A 15,041-nucleotide genomic window follows, 5' to 3' on the forward strand; every position below is an offset into this window, starting at 1 on the left:
GGTTAAGTTAGGATTTGGCTTAGGCGATTTGGGGTTTTCTTTGGGTCGGGTTTTTCGACGGGGCGGGATCATTTGCACAAATAGGCCGTGCCGGTCTTTAATTTTTGTCGTTCAGCAGTTTTGGTGCGTCATAAATTAAATTTTTGCCGGAAAAGTTTATGTTTAGCTTCGACATATGTATCGTAATATCCCATAAGTTAAGCCGAACAAGACAAAACTTTCAACACTCAATATAATCTGGAAAACGGTATAATTTTAGGCTTCGCTTGGCAAAATTTACATTTAGTTTCGGCATATGTATCATAACATCCACATAAGTTATACCGGAAAAGGCAAATTTTTCAACAGTCAACATAATATCAAAAATAATACAAAACTTATGTCGCATAACTTCATTCCTACTTGTGTCGAGCGAGGCATAAGTTCACTTTTCGAACATTAAAAAATGTTACAGAACTTATATCTAGCAAAGCATGCCTGGATATTTTCATTAAATAAACAGCACAGAAAAATTAAAAACCACACATATAAAAACCAGTCCGTTTGAAAGGCAATTTGTGCAAAAGCTTGGTATTTTTAGCGAGACGAGCTTACTGGAGATTGGGCTTGGGTCAGTAATTGTAACACCTCCTTTTTGCTATTGTGTATTTGTGTGCATTACGTCTAGTTCTTCATTGATGCTATTAGGAGATGATTCCCTAATCCTGTCATTAGTGACTTGTAATGGAGAGCTATTAGTTCCTGAAGCTTGGATTAACGTTTTCCGCATTTTGTTTAATGGTAAATCAGGGTCTTCCAAGACGGAGAAAGTATTCTGATTAGTTTCCCTGAAATACACTTGTTTATTTTTAATAACCTGTCAATGTTATTACCATTCTTGAAAGAATTTTTGCATCGTAATATTTCGTGGGAAGTCTCGTGTCAGCTTCCATAGAGTTTGTAGCTTCAATTTAGTAGTTAATGTCCTACTGTTTTTATTCTAGGCTGGCATGGTTTGTGGTCTCTTCAGAATAATCAAAGATCATATTTGAAGTTAGCGATTTTTAATGACGGGTGGCCAAAACTGTCAAAGAGTTTCTTTGGTATTACATTATTAGCAGGAAAAATGACCTAATAATACTACTTTAAGACAAAAATATACTTTTCCTTATTTACAAAACATAATAACTTAATTACTAAACATACCAGATTTGGGATTAATGTGATTTTCCATGATTTTGGGTCCTTTTTTAGGAAGATAATCTGGATTTTAATTTTTGGCTTAATAATAGCATAGTACGATTCTTTTTTATTTTTTTAATTTTCCTGAAGGATAGTACGATTCAGTTTCAACTTTCAATATCTTTATCAAAAAAGATTGTTCTCTCTCTCTCTTCCCCTCATCTTTATCAAAAAAGATTTTTCTCTCTCTCTCTTCTCCTGTTCAAAAACACCATTACTCAAACCCAAATTTCATCTTCTCTCCTAATAACAAACGTTTTCATCTTCATGACAAACAATTTTACTCCAATTTTGATGTTTCTTGGCTGATAGAAACTCTTTTCCAATCTACATTTTTTTTTATTCATCTTTATGATTGAAACAATGAGTAAAGAAAACTTCAATAGAGACTCCTACTCGTAAAAGCAACAGGCTATTTGCCTCATCAAGCCGAAAAATAGGGCCGATTCCCAACTTTGATTTGCATGCATTCACTCAAAGTCCTGTTAAGAATGGGGAAAAATCACCTATTATTGCAGTAGTTCAACAAAAAATGCCTACCCGAAATGATGCTAAAAGGAAGGGGAAAGAAATTTTGCCTGCAAAGTCCAAAGAAATCATCTACGATTCTGATTTTGAAGGCAAATTCGGTTGTCCTACTGCTAAGAAAAACAAGGTTGACAGTGTGGAAATTGCAAAACTGAAGAAAAAAATTGAGGCTCCCATTGTTATTTAAAAAAAAAAAGGTTAACAAAGGTGAAATATCAAAGAGGACGCTTGACAAACCTAAATTGAAGGTATAAAACAAGTATTTATACTTCAATTGTTGTTTTATGGTCAAATAATTGGTATGAATTTTGTATAGAAAATGGTATGTTTCATTTTTATTTTTGGTTTTTATTAATTTGTGTATGAATATTGTATAATTTAGGTATATTTTGGTATTTTCATTTTTATTTTTGGTTTTTATTATTTTGTGTATGAAGATTGTATAATATAGGTATATTTTAGTATATAAACCTGAGCCATATTTGCAAGGCATTCTTTATTGGATTCCATTACTGTTCTCCTGAATATGCTCAACAAGCATTTCAACCTTAGGGGTTCCTCTAAATATCGTCAAATTAATTTTTATAAATTTTGTATAGAAAATGGTATTTTTCAATTTTATAGTTGGTTCTTATTATTTGTGTATGAATCTTGGTCTCGAATTTCTTTAGTAATAATAAAAAATTGTTATTTATTATATATTAAGGTAAAGAAGATGCCAACTCGCTTTTGTTCTTACACCAACATCAAAGCTATTGATAATATAAAGGGGCGACTAAAGGAAAAGCAATTGCAAATGTTTAGGGATTCCCCATTTGGATATTTTCTTGATTTACCGAATATCAAGGTTCACCCACAGCTCATTCGCAGCTTGATATATGCGTAGACTGAAAACAATAGGGACGATATGCTTATCGTCATGTTGAATGGGAACGAGCTCTATTTTGGCATAATAGAGTTTACCATTATCAGTGGTTTGAAATGCGACATGCCGAAGTGATTTCGTTTCGGAACCAAGTGTATCCTTAAAACAATTGTTTCCCCAAGGATAGTGTCTGCATTCACCACTCTCAACTAAGTCAAAGTGCAACTTAAATACATAAGCTTTCGAAGTCTCAGTTGAGAATAGGAATGTGCTAATAAAATACACAATGGCGATTTTCACAAGATCGTCATCCCCCACACTAGTTTTTCCTTCAAAAATCCTTATCAACTCACTCTTTGGTACTCTTTTTTGATCGGGAAAGTAACTATTCATTAATATGTTTGGTGAATTAGGGTCCGAAACGAAATCACTCGGCATGCCGCATTTCAAACCACTGATAACGGCAAACTCTCTTATGTCAAAATATAGCTCGTTCCCATTCAACATGACGATAAACATATCGTCCCTATCGTTTTCAGTCTCCGCATACATCAAGCTGCAAATGAGCTGTGGGTGAACCTTGATATTCGGTAAATCAAGAAAATATCCAAATGGGGAATCCCTAAACATCTGCAATTGCTTTTCCTTTAGTCGCCCCTTTATATTATCAATAGCTTTGATGTTGATGTAAGAACAAAAGCGAGTTGGCATCTTCTTTACCTAAATATATAATAAATAACAAATTTTTATTATTACTAAAGAAATTCGAGACCAATATTCATACACAAATAATAAGAACCAACTATAAAATTGAAAAATACCATTTTCTACACAAATTAATTTGGCGATATTTTAGAGGAACCCTTAAGGTTGAAATGCTTCTTGAGCATATTCAAGAGAACGGTAACGGAATCCAATAAAGTGTGCCTTGCAATATGGCTCAGGTTTATATACTAAAATATACCTAAATTAGACAATATTCATACACAAAATAATAAAAACCGAGAATAAAAATAAAAATACTAAAATATACCTAAATTATACAATATTCATACACAAAATAATAAAAATCAAAAATTAAAATGAAACATACCATTTTCTATACAAAATTCATACCAATCATTTGACCATAAAACAACAATTGAAGTATAAATACTTGTTTTATACCTCCAATTTAGGTTTGTCACGCGTCCTCTTTGATGTTTCACCTTTGTTAACCTTTTTTGTAATAACAATAGAAGCCTCAATTTTTTTCTTTCCTTTTGCTATTTTCACGCTGTCAACCTTGTTTTTGTTAGCAGCAGGACAACCGAATTCGCTTTCAAAATCAAAATCATAGATGATTTCTTTGGACTTTGCAGACAAAATTTCTTTCCCCTTCCTTTCAGTATCATTTCGGGTAGGCATTTTTTGTTGAACTACTGCCACAATAAGTGATTTTTCTCCTTTCTTAACAGGACTTTGAGTGAATGCATGCAAATTAAAGTTAGAAATCAGCCTTATTTTTGGGCTTGATGAGGCAAATAGCTTGTTGCTTTTACGAGTAGGAGTCTTCATTGAAGTATTTTTACTCATTGTTTCAACAATAAAGATGAATAAAAAAAATGTAGCTTGGAAAAGAGCTGCTATCAGCCAAGAAACATCAAAATTGGCCTTGAAACAATCGTTTCCCCAAGAATAGGGCCTGTATTCACCACTCTCAACTAAGTCAAAGTGCAACTTAAATACATAAGTTGTCGAAGTCTCAATTGAGAATAGGATATCTAAATACAGAATGGCGATTTTCACAAGATCGTCATCCCCCACACTAGTTTTTCCTTCAAAAATTGCGAATATCCAAAATAAATGAGATGCAATGACTATGGTTCCAAGAATGTAATAACATCAAGGCAGTCGGTACTGGTTGAATCTTTTACGCAATCTTTTGAGGGGGGGGGGGGGGGGGGGGTTTCAATTTCTAACTATTCCTTTCAAAGTTTCCCTATAATATTTAAAAGAAAATAGAAAAACATGTCAGTAGCACCTGTTTGTTTGTAACATTTCACTTTTACAAGACATGTAGCTGGTTACATTGGAGAGAGTTGGTCTCCGAAAAATGAGGCAACTAGAATACATAATACAGAAAGAATGAATATATTTCAGTGAACACAAAGGAAAAAAACATGTATATTTAAGCATACAGTAATTCCTCTTCATTAACTGTGTATGGGGGAGGTAACAAACTCTTCGCCTTAATGAATGTATCCGTACTACCAGAGGGCACTTCTGTAATGGGGGCATCAAGGACTCTGTCTGGAATTTCCCCTAGCGTCTCATCGAGAAGGGATTTAATTGTCTACAAGGTTTAAATCAGTTTTGAAAACTTAAGCAACAGCTTAATGCAGCAAGCAGCATAGAAATATGATTTTAAACACATTAATAATAAATGTGAACATTTAGAGTAAATCTGCGTGTGACTAACAAAAATTTAATAGAGCTTTCTCCTGGATGGCAACCATTCTTTCGTTCAGATGAATGTGGTTAAAATGCATGTGAATGTGACATCTTTCCTAAAATAGCAAGGTCCACGAATCTCATAAAGTCAAATTAATATGTAGCAATGCCACCATTTTCACATCTTCCCATGGTTATTTTATTATGTCGCCACCATAACGAAACATTATGGCTCATCCAAACAGTTTTCTCTAAACTACGTAAATCCAATTCAGTTGGGAAAATAAAACGTAGAGGGTAAGAACCTGCAGAGATTGTGATTAGCAGGGAACAATTTTCATACTAAGTGAAAGATATAATTGCACCATAGCAAGAATAAGGCAATTGAAAGAGCAATTCCAACTGTTATGGTTATTAAAGAGAGGACTTCCAATTGTCATAACTCTACAGTACATACCATGCCCTTTTTGAGGAGAGCAGCGTCAACCTTACGCTTCCACATAACATTTCTAGGCTCTGCATGAAATAGACCGAGCAGAGGCTGTACAGGGAAAAGTTAAAATGATGAAAGCAGTAAAATGTTTTTAGAACAAAGCCCTCACAAATGTTAAACTTTAAAAACAAAAAATTAGTCGATGCAGTAAATAGTAAAATCCTATGATGACAGCAATGTCCAGGACAAAATAAAGCTCGTATACTGAGCTCTTAAAAGAAGTGTGTTCATGCTTGCAAAACTCTGGACACAGCTAAGGTTAACAGCTCGAAAGGATAAAATGAAGAGTAACCCTACCTTGACAACATCCCGAATATTTGGCTTACTCCCATACATTCTAACGACTGAATCACCATAGACCTGATATTGTTCAAGAACCTGCTCCAACAAAGATGCGAGTAATTAAAACCCGTTATGCTATTTAAGTAGGACGCCAAAAAAAAAAAAAAAAAAAAAAAAAAAACTAGAATGCAGATGGCAATGAGAACCTGGCGCCGGGTTATACTACGCAGAGGTGCACCATAGATAGCGCTGTCAACAAGTCCTAGAATCTGCCATGGACTGTCAAAAGCACGAGTTGTCTTAACATGTCAAGAAAATTAGAGAAATAAAAAAACTGGATGTCAATGTTAGCAGTTAAGAGCTTCAAAAGACAAGATGGGTTTTATCATTCTACATTAATGAACCCAAAAACTAGAATCAGAGTCACAACAAAGAACCGCTGGACCAACAAATCACCAATGCAACTACATGCACAAGATATTTTTCCCCTACAGAACAGATGCCAAAAGGCTTCTCTTCTTTTTCTCAAACACTACAAATATCAAAAGCTTCTACTTACCAAGAATCCATCTTTCACATGGATCCAAACTGACAAGTTTATCCAGACAGAATAGCTCAAAACCATTAATTTGAAGTTCACAGCATATTTACAATTTTAAAGATTCATGTGTTACAAAAACCGCCTTTCTACCGATAACTCTGCTTTATTGCCAATACCAGCTAAAAGAAAATCCGATGGGCATTGTTCTCTCAAGATCTCTAGAGACAATTTTCTTTTTTCTTTTTCAATGTAGCGGTTAGCTCAAACTTACATATTTTCAACTTGCAAGATCTACAAGGGCATTACAGGAGAAGATGACAAACCTACATAATCCATACAAAATCTATATTCGGGAGGTCATATTCAGGTGTCAAGTAGTAAATAAAAGAGACTAGTATTAATAGTGTAAAATAAATATGTAGACGTCTAGAAGCGGGGACAATACAAATATGTAGACATCTATCAAACTAACAAAGTCACAATAATATCTGGACGAATTATTGAAACAGTTACTAGAATTGACACTTCTCATACTTGCTGTAAGCTGCACGTCCCAGCATAACCCCATGAGCTCCTTCCATACGTGCTGCATTAACCTACAAATGAAATAACCAGAAAAGGGGTTGGGTACTATGCGAGTTGCAGTGTTAAAATAGAATATGAATAACCACAAAAAGATTTGCATATGGAGAAGGAATCCAGCATGGGGCACGTGGAATCCCGTGTGAATCAGCAAGGACCACCTTGCAAGGCATGTGCAAATATGAAGTTTGACCAAGCTTACACAATCAATGTGCAAGAAAGACTAAAACCCATTTACTTTTGAAGTTCTCAGCAAGATTCCCAAGCCTAATTTCCACAAGATTGGGACCCTGAATCGCTAGTGGCCATAATATCTACAATTTTGCCGACTAATCTCTGTAGTTTTTTCTCTATAAATGCAATGTGATTAATTAGGTATTTTAAATGGAACAGATTTTATCATTTTTAACAACATTTTCACAAATTAGTACATGTTAACTCCATATTAGGTTTGAGATATGTACCTCATCAATAGAATTTATGCCTCCATTTATCGTAAACTGTAGATCAGGGAAATCACGCAAAAGGGCATAGTAGTACTCATACCTGTAAATGGCCAAGTTAGGTAGTTATTATGAACAATTATTAAGATCATTTTGCCTATCAGTGATTAGGAACAATAAATAAGATATAAAGACAGGCATGTAGTAGTTCAATGTCATGGCTACAATAACACCAGTAAATGATTAAACAGAGATAAATAAATTCACTCTTTTCATTATCATAAATCCTTGCTGGATTATTAAGCTATTACAAAATGCGTACTTGAGTGGGGGAATTTTTCGATTATCTGCTGGGCTGATTCCATTAAGTAATGCCTTCCGGGAATGTATAATAAAATGCCGAGTTGGTGACTGAGAAGAAACCTTGTAAATAAAATCACCTGTACACATTAAAGGAAAAGTTTTTTTTTTTTTTGATCAAGTAAAAGTATTTTCATTCATAAACATGGCCAAACTGGCCGTACATAAGGGGCATACCAAAAGGTAGAGAATCTACAAGAAGATATGATTCTCAAACTCCACCCAATCATCTATACAAGGAGTATTATTTACCACCCAAAATCAATTTTTTTCTTATCTATGGAGAAGATAGCAGTACTATTTACCACCTGGTGCAAGTAACCCATAGTAGATAGGGTAAGACTCATTGAGGAAGGTCAATCAGTTATCAGACAACACCTTTCACATTCTCTCTTCTTTTTTTTCCCCCCTTTTAATAGCTCTGTTCTGATAAAAATGAGGCAGAACCAAGCACTCATCATAGCTAGCTCTAGTGCATACAAACATAAGAAATATCCTAAACAGCAGCAGTAGACAAATATGGCAAATATGCATGAGATACTCAGACAAATTAAGCATGCAACTTGCTAGGACTTAGCAAATTATGTAAGAATGTCAACTAAAGGGGCATGTACCCAAAAGCATAGATGAACATGCAAGAAGCTAAGATTCCTAATACTGTGGCATCTAGTTAAATAACATGAACTTCGTATCTGTATCATCTGGCTGATAATGGTCAACACTCTTAGTTAAATCGTCCAGTAATAATACATAAAAGCCTAATGGGTTATATTTACTAAGAGGGGGAAATTAGGGATTCTGTTCAGGTCAAACAACATACCAGGCTATAAGCTAACCTAGTTGACAAAGTTTTATGTAGAAACTTTTTTGGGAAGGCCACTATGCACATTATCCTACATAGAATTTTTAAAGCATAAGCCCTTGCAGAGACAATAACCACACTTTTTCTCTTAAAAATGATTTCCAGTACCCTTTCTTATATGTATGATGACACATTTAATTTCAGATCCGGCATGAGAGGAACGGTTAAGTAACTTGTGTCAACGGGTGTGCAAGTACAGAGGTGCTCCCCTCCCCACAAACCTATTAATACAGTATGCTCAAAGGGAACAAAAAGACCGTGTGAAATATAGCCACCTGAAGTGTAACATGGCTTCTGCTCTGAGTTAAGAGGTCATGCAATTTGCTTCTAGTTCATAGTTAAAGTCAACTTTCTAAGATCTACTCGAAAGCCCAAGCAGCTACAAGGACACCAAAGACCTGCTTGGAGATATATTATAAAGAAACTAAAGGACTCAATTTTGATAATTTTCTTGAAGCAAGGTTGAAGCATAAAAAGAGAGTCGTAACCCACAAGACAAGATAAAGGAACACATAAAAATCAAAACCTGAAGTGTAACATGGCTTCTGCTCTGAGTTAAGCGGTCATGCAATTTGCTTCTAGTTCATAGTTAAAAGTTATAGTCAGCTTTCTAAGATCTACTCGAAAGCCCAAGCAGCTACAAGGACACCAAAGACCTGCTTGGAGATATATTATAAAGAAACTAAAGGACTCAATTTTGATAATTTTCTTGAAGCAAGGTTGAAGCATAAAAAGAGAGTCGTAACCCACAAGACAAGATAAAGGAACACATAAAAATCAAAACCTGAAGTGTAACATGGCTTCTGCTCTGAGTTAAGTGGTCATGCAATTTGCTTCTAGTTCATAGTTAAAAGTTATAGTCAGCTTTCTAAGATCTACTCGAAAGCCCAAGCAGCTACAAGGACACCAAAGACCTGCTTGGAGATATATTATAAAGAAACTAAAGGACTCAATTTTGATAATTTTCTTGAAGCAAGGTTGGAGCATAAAAAGGAAGGCGTAACCCACAAGACAAGATAAAGGAACACATAAAAATCAAAACCTGAAGTGTAACATGGCTTCTGCTCTGAGTTAAGTGGTCATGCAATTTGCTTCTAGTTCATAGTTAAAAGTTATAGTCAGCTTTCTAAGATCTACTCGAAAGCCCAAGGAGCTACAAGGACACCACAGACCTGCTTGGAGATATATTATAAAGAAACTAAAGGACTCAATTTTGATAATTTTCTTGAAGCAAGGTTGGAGCATAAAAAGGGAGTCGTAACCCACAAGACAAGATAAAGGAACACATAAAAATCAAAACCTGAAGTGTAACATGGTTTCTGCTCTGAGTTAAGTGGTAATGCAATTTGCTTCTAGTTCATAGTTAAAAGTTATTGTCAGCTTTCTAAGATCTACTCGAAAGCCCAAGCAGCTACAAGGACACCAAAGACCTGCTTGGAGATATATTATAAAGAAACTAAAGGACTCAATTTTGATAATTTTCTTGATGCAAGGTTGGAGCATAAAAAGGGAGTCATAACCCACAAGACAAGATAAAGGAACACATAAAATCAAAAGACTGAGAATTGAAGAATTAAATTTTGATTCTCATTTCCTGTGAGCGAGTGAAAGTTTGAACTTTGAAGAGCTTACACAGTTCATTGTATGAGTCGTGGTCATCAAGTCCAATTCTGCATTTCACGCTGACGGGAACATTTGTATTTGCAGCAATTACGCACATGGCCTCAGCAACAAACTTTCCTTGTAAAATTTATGCATATATCAGAGCAACCATACAGATAAATAATATATTTGATGTATCAAGCAAACAAATCTGAACCTTTGGATCAAGCATGAGGCGCACACCAAAACACCCATGCCCAGCTACTTTTGGGCTAGGACATCCACAACTGTTATATAATAAAGAAAAGGTATCAGTTATGGGTCTGAATAAAAGCTAGAAACCTATATTGTAGATAGGAAAAGCAGAACGGACTTAAAATTAATTTCATCATAGCCATAAGGAGTTGCCAGTTGTGTCGCTTTGGCCAAGTTTTCCAAATTATTTCCCCCAATTTGAAGCACTATAGGATGTTGCTCAGGGCCATATGCCAAGAACCTATCCTGGTATATTAGAAAAATCACATAAATGTCAGATCTCACTGGACAATAGAAAGACACAAGCATTAGTGAATGACAAGCTGCTCTTAAAGGTCCAAGCGCAATAACCTATCAGTACAAGAAAGTTCCTTTTGGAGACCTACCTAGGTTAATATATCATCTGGTCCCCTTCTTTCCCACAGATTTTACACTAAAGAAATAAATATTCCTTTTCTACGGGACCATCTAACTGGGACAAGGGTCTTAGTTTAGGTAAAGGCAAATGACCAACCAACTTGGCTAACTCAACCCTCGAACAACAACCCAAAGATTCTATAGTAATTGAAATAAAAACATTCCAATTCATCATCAAATACAAGTGTCAGGCGCCATCTATAAAAGTGTTAACTGTAAGCTTCTCTTTGTAGATGGTCAGTTTACATCATGTCAAAAGAAGGTATATACCCACAGAGACATACATACACTATTTCTTTTATCATGAAAATTGGGGCTGGCAGCCACAGGATCAAGATTACAGAAAGCAACTTTTGACAATTCCACTGTCCAAGATTTAAAACAAATGGGTAAGATAAAATCACAGGATATTATGATTTATGCACCTTCAATGAAAAATTTAACCTGTACACTTGAGTTAAATTAACGTAGACTAGTTTGAATCCCCTGTAATTGTGAGCCTTTACATAATATATAGCACAATGTATAGAAATGAAGCATAGTTGTTGTCATTGCACTTACTATAGCATGATCCCAATTCATGTAGCTTTCCAAATGCTAACTGTTAACAAACTTTGGGGCAGAGGGGGTGCAACAATGCACACCTTTTCTTTTTTAAAATAAAAAAGTAACCGAGATATCCCCGAGGGCTAGGTGCACACAGTTCAAAACTTAATTACCCTTCTCCGCCTAAATACCATGCTTTTGTCTGCAGCGTATTTCAAGCCCATGATGTGCGTCTAACAGACACATCAGGCACTTCCCTCTAACCACTAGACCAAAGTCCCGGGGCTGCAACAATGCTCACCTTCGGAAGGATATTTGAAAGAATGGCAACTGTTCTTCTCTTTCTCATTTATCTTTTTCTAGAATAAGAACAAAGGATTAGCTCGCGTGATTCTCTTCTTTTTTGCTTAGCTCTAATTATCAGTAAGAAACAAAAAAGTACTTTATAGTTGGGTAGAGAAGCACTAGAATCTCATTTTCCATGGAGCAGAACTTTACCAAATTGCCAGTCTGGTAAACAATTGTTTCTGCAGCAAGCATTTCCGTGTAGAGCCATGCCTTTTTTGAGATAAGACGGGCCAAAGTTCTGTAGTGGTTATCCGTCCATTCCATCATGGGGGCAACACTGTTTAAATACAAAGGCTTACAAATATTAGGGAGCTTTTCTCTTTGTTTTTTCTTTTAAGTAAAAAATAATAATAATAGGGAGCTTATTAACTTTGTAAAGAGAGAAAATTAGTCTTAAATATATGCACCTGAACCAAGGAGGAGGATAGCGCTCTGCACCCATTAGAGAAGTAGAGTGGAGCTTGGAGTTATGATGATAAGCACACGATGTCCTCGGTTTGCTTGAACTTCCATAAAGAAGTTTGATGACAATCTGCCACGGTTTTTCAAGATAACAGAATGAAAAGGAGTTAAAGAAGCAATCAAACAATGACCAGTAGATTTCTTCTTCCCTCTAAGTTGAGCGTAGGCTGCTCTTTTATGTACCTACCATTGGGTAGAAATTGGCAACACACAAGAGGACATGCTATCTACAGAGGCGCTTTGAAACATTTGCACAAATAGATAATTAACTTAATAAAAAGTACCTAAAGACACCTAGCCCCATATATGCCAAAAAATAGTTGGGTCATTAGATTAAGGACAAACAGCTAGGAACTGGGAGTTGATAGACTTGCTCAACTTACTGAACATTTTAAATAATATTACAGGTGCTGTAGGTATTGCCTAGAAGACCAGAAATGCCACCATCACAAGTTAGAAAGAACAGAAGTTATAAAGACAAATCAAAAACATTTGGAGTACAATTCCAGCATTCATTTTGTGGTTAAGAAAAAGGTTCTAGATGCTTAGGAGGCAGAATTGATGCACTTCACTGTTGAAAATACACATGTATAAAGTCATTATCTTTTCGGGGCAATCTAAAAAAGCTAAATTGATATAGATGCTATGAAGGATTTCCTTGGCTCGGGTACAGATACGAGAAAGATTAGATCATTTATAGCCTTCTTGTATAACCAGGACCCACCTGGTGCTGTTTTCGCTAATCAAATATTATCATCAACCAACAATGAACTACATCTCAACCCTAAGCTTGTCAAGGTCGGTGATACGAATCCTCTATAATAATAATAAAATATTACTTATCAGCAAATTAATGACATTCTTCCTATTTTAAACGTCCCAAATGTTTTCACACTATTCCACTAATCATATACTAGTCATCTCATTGATAGTGACGCCATTCGACTGGATATGGAGTTTAATAAGTTAAATTTGACTTGTGCATCATATTAGTAGAAATGGAAGAAACTTGCAAGTTTATTTTAAAGTTAGTCAGAGATAGAAAAACCAAATCGAAGTTTAAAATTTAAATAGTAAAAGGAATTAGATACTTGAAATTTGTGAAAGTTATACGGAATAATACCAAAACTGGAATAGTGTTAAACATTTCAGAAGACCCAGTATGATATAAATCAGAGGAGATGGGGCATTATTCTATACAATTATGACAAGTTTCAAAATTTTACATCAGTAACCAATTAAAGTTGGATACAGTGGTTTCCTCTCAAAGTTAACAATTCATGCTCATTCAGAAAGAGAGAGAAAAACACATCTTTCTATGTTCTCCATATAATCTTGCTTTCATTATAATATGTTAATCATATCCCAGATACCCAAATTGCAATTTCTACACTTGATTACTTTCTTCCCACGTAAGCTCTTTTCCCTCTAACCCCTTCACCCCAAAAGCGAAGAGTAAAATATATTGTTGATGGGGTTTAAAAAGAAAATTAGGGAACTTAAGCAACAAACAAGAAAAACTAAAATAAAACAAGGGAAAAGCACAAAAACAATAAAAGGAGGAAATAGGGTTTAGGGTTTTACGTTGAAGCTACTTCTCCAGTGCCCCGTTGGAGAAGACAAAACGAACCAATATATAAGGACAGCTTCAAATGTAATGGGAATAGCCTTTCCTCTTGGCTATAACTCGCTTTTACTCAGGGATTAAAGCATGAAAACAAGCTTCACTGACATAGTAATAAATATAATTGAAAAAAAGGTTTTCTGATCTGACAAAATAAACGCCGTCTTGCAATTAACCAACCAAGAGGAATATAAAATAACATTTTAGGACATCCAAGGTATTTAGTACTAGTGTTCGCGCGGTTATATTAATGACATGTGTGGCGTTTGGGAAAGATAAAAAGTGCTTTTAAGCATTTATTTTTAAGCAAAAAAAAATATAAAAATAAGTCAAAAGTCAAAAGTTGGGTATTCCTACTTTTAGCTTTTGACTTATAAGCTACTTTTAAAAAGTCAATCCAAACACCATTATGGTCTTGGTCATTTTTCTAATACTCAAAAATAAAAAATAATACTTTTATTGATTTAGTCACATTTGTTTCATAGTTATTTTTATTTAATATTCTTCCTTCAAATTTACACAGTTTCAACTAAAAAGGGATAGTTGTAAATGTCTAATTTTGATCCTCTCGTTTTAGTTGTTTTTTTAAATTTTAGTAAATATTAAGTTAAAAACATACGTTTTCACCATTTTAGAAATTTAATAAATCTATATCCAAGTGTTTGTTTTACATCTCCTTGTGTCAAAAAATATTTTATTTTCTAATTTTTGAAATAAAGAGAATTAAAAAGATGACATTCTTAATTTCGTTCACATGCCGTAAATCATAGTACACATTTTTCTGGAAAAAAACAAACCTTTTCTTTTTTTTCTTCATATTCATACACTTAATTTCTGTAGAAAATCGACAATTGGTACCATTCATTGATTAACCTAATCAATTCCTTGTTCTCCTCCTGCTAATAATCTTATTGAAAACACCAAGAATCACTATTTTGGTTAATTCCTCCTATCATTAGGGTATATTATTTTATGTATAAATTCTATCGAGAGAAATCAAGAGAAAATGTAACTTGGGAAATACATAGCCGCTACTGTTACACCCCATTTTAACCGGGTTAAATCGGAGTACAACATTTTGGTGATTCCTATTTATTTTATTTTAAGGAGTCGCCACCTAATTGATTTTAAGGTGAATTAGGGCACCTAATTATTAACTAAAGTAAAGCTAACTAAA

General features: G+C 34.6%; 1 protein-coding gene across 1 annotated transcript; it reads right to left on the reverse strand.

Annotated features, from left to right (window-relative positions):
* Positions 1 to 4,578: 4,578 nt before the first annotated feature.
* LOC132644712 (uncharacterized) lies at positions 4,579 to 14,033 on the reverse strand. Its single transcript, XM_060361319.1, has 13 exons — positions 13,825 to 14,033; positions 12,186 to 12,310; positions 11,929 to 12,055; positions 10,586 to 10,713; positions 10,430 to 10,499; positions 10,243 to 10,345; positions 7,711 to 7,828; positions 7,410 to 7,491; positions 6,898 to 6,959; positions 6,029 to 6,101; positions 5,838 to 5,918; positions 5,505 to 5,588; positions 4,579 to 4,949 (listed from the first exon to the last, which is right to left on the reverse strand). The coding sequence occupies exons 2-13, from the start codon at positions 12,218 to 12,220 to the stop codon at positions 4,785 to 4,787; spliced, it is 1,128 nt and encodes a 375-aa protein (XP_060217302.1). The 5' UTR covers positions 12,221 to 12,310; positions 13,825 to 14,033; the 3' UTR covers positions 4,579 to 4,784.
* Positions 14,034 to 15,041: the final 1,008 nt, after the last annotated feature.

The sequence above is a fragment of the Lycium barbarum genome, chromosome 6 (assembly GCF_019175385.1).
Source record: "Lycium barbarum isolate Lr01 chromosome 6, ASM1917538v2, whole genome shotgun sequence".
Classification (NCBI taxonomy): Eukaryota; Viridiplantae; Streptophyta; class Magnoliopsida; order Solanales; family Solanaceae; genus Lycium; species Lycium barbarum.

What these genes read in the sequence shown, in the direction of transcription:
- LOC132644712 (XM_060361319.1), bottom strand. Translation starts at nt 12,220, where the DNA reads ATGGGTGCAGAGCGCTATCCTCCTCCTTGGTTCAG. An exon ending in CGACTCATACAATGAACTGT is followed by an intron (nt 7,829 to 10,242) that starts GTAAGCTCTTCA and finishes TAATGTGTACAG; the next exon opens with GTGATTTTATTTACAAGGTT. An exon ending in GTAGTATAACCCGGCGCCAG is followed by an intron (nt 5,919 to 6,028) that starts GTTCTCATTGCC and finishes TTGTTGGAGCAG; the next exon opens with GTTCTTGAACAATATCAGGT.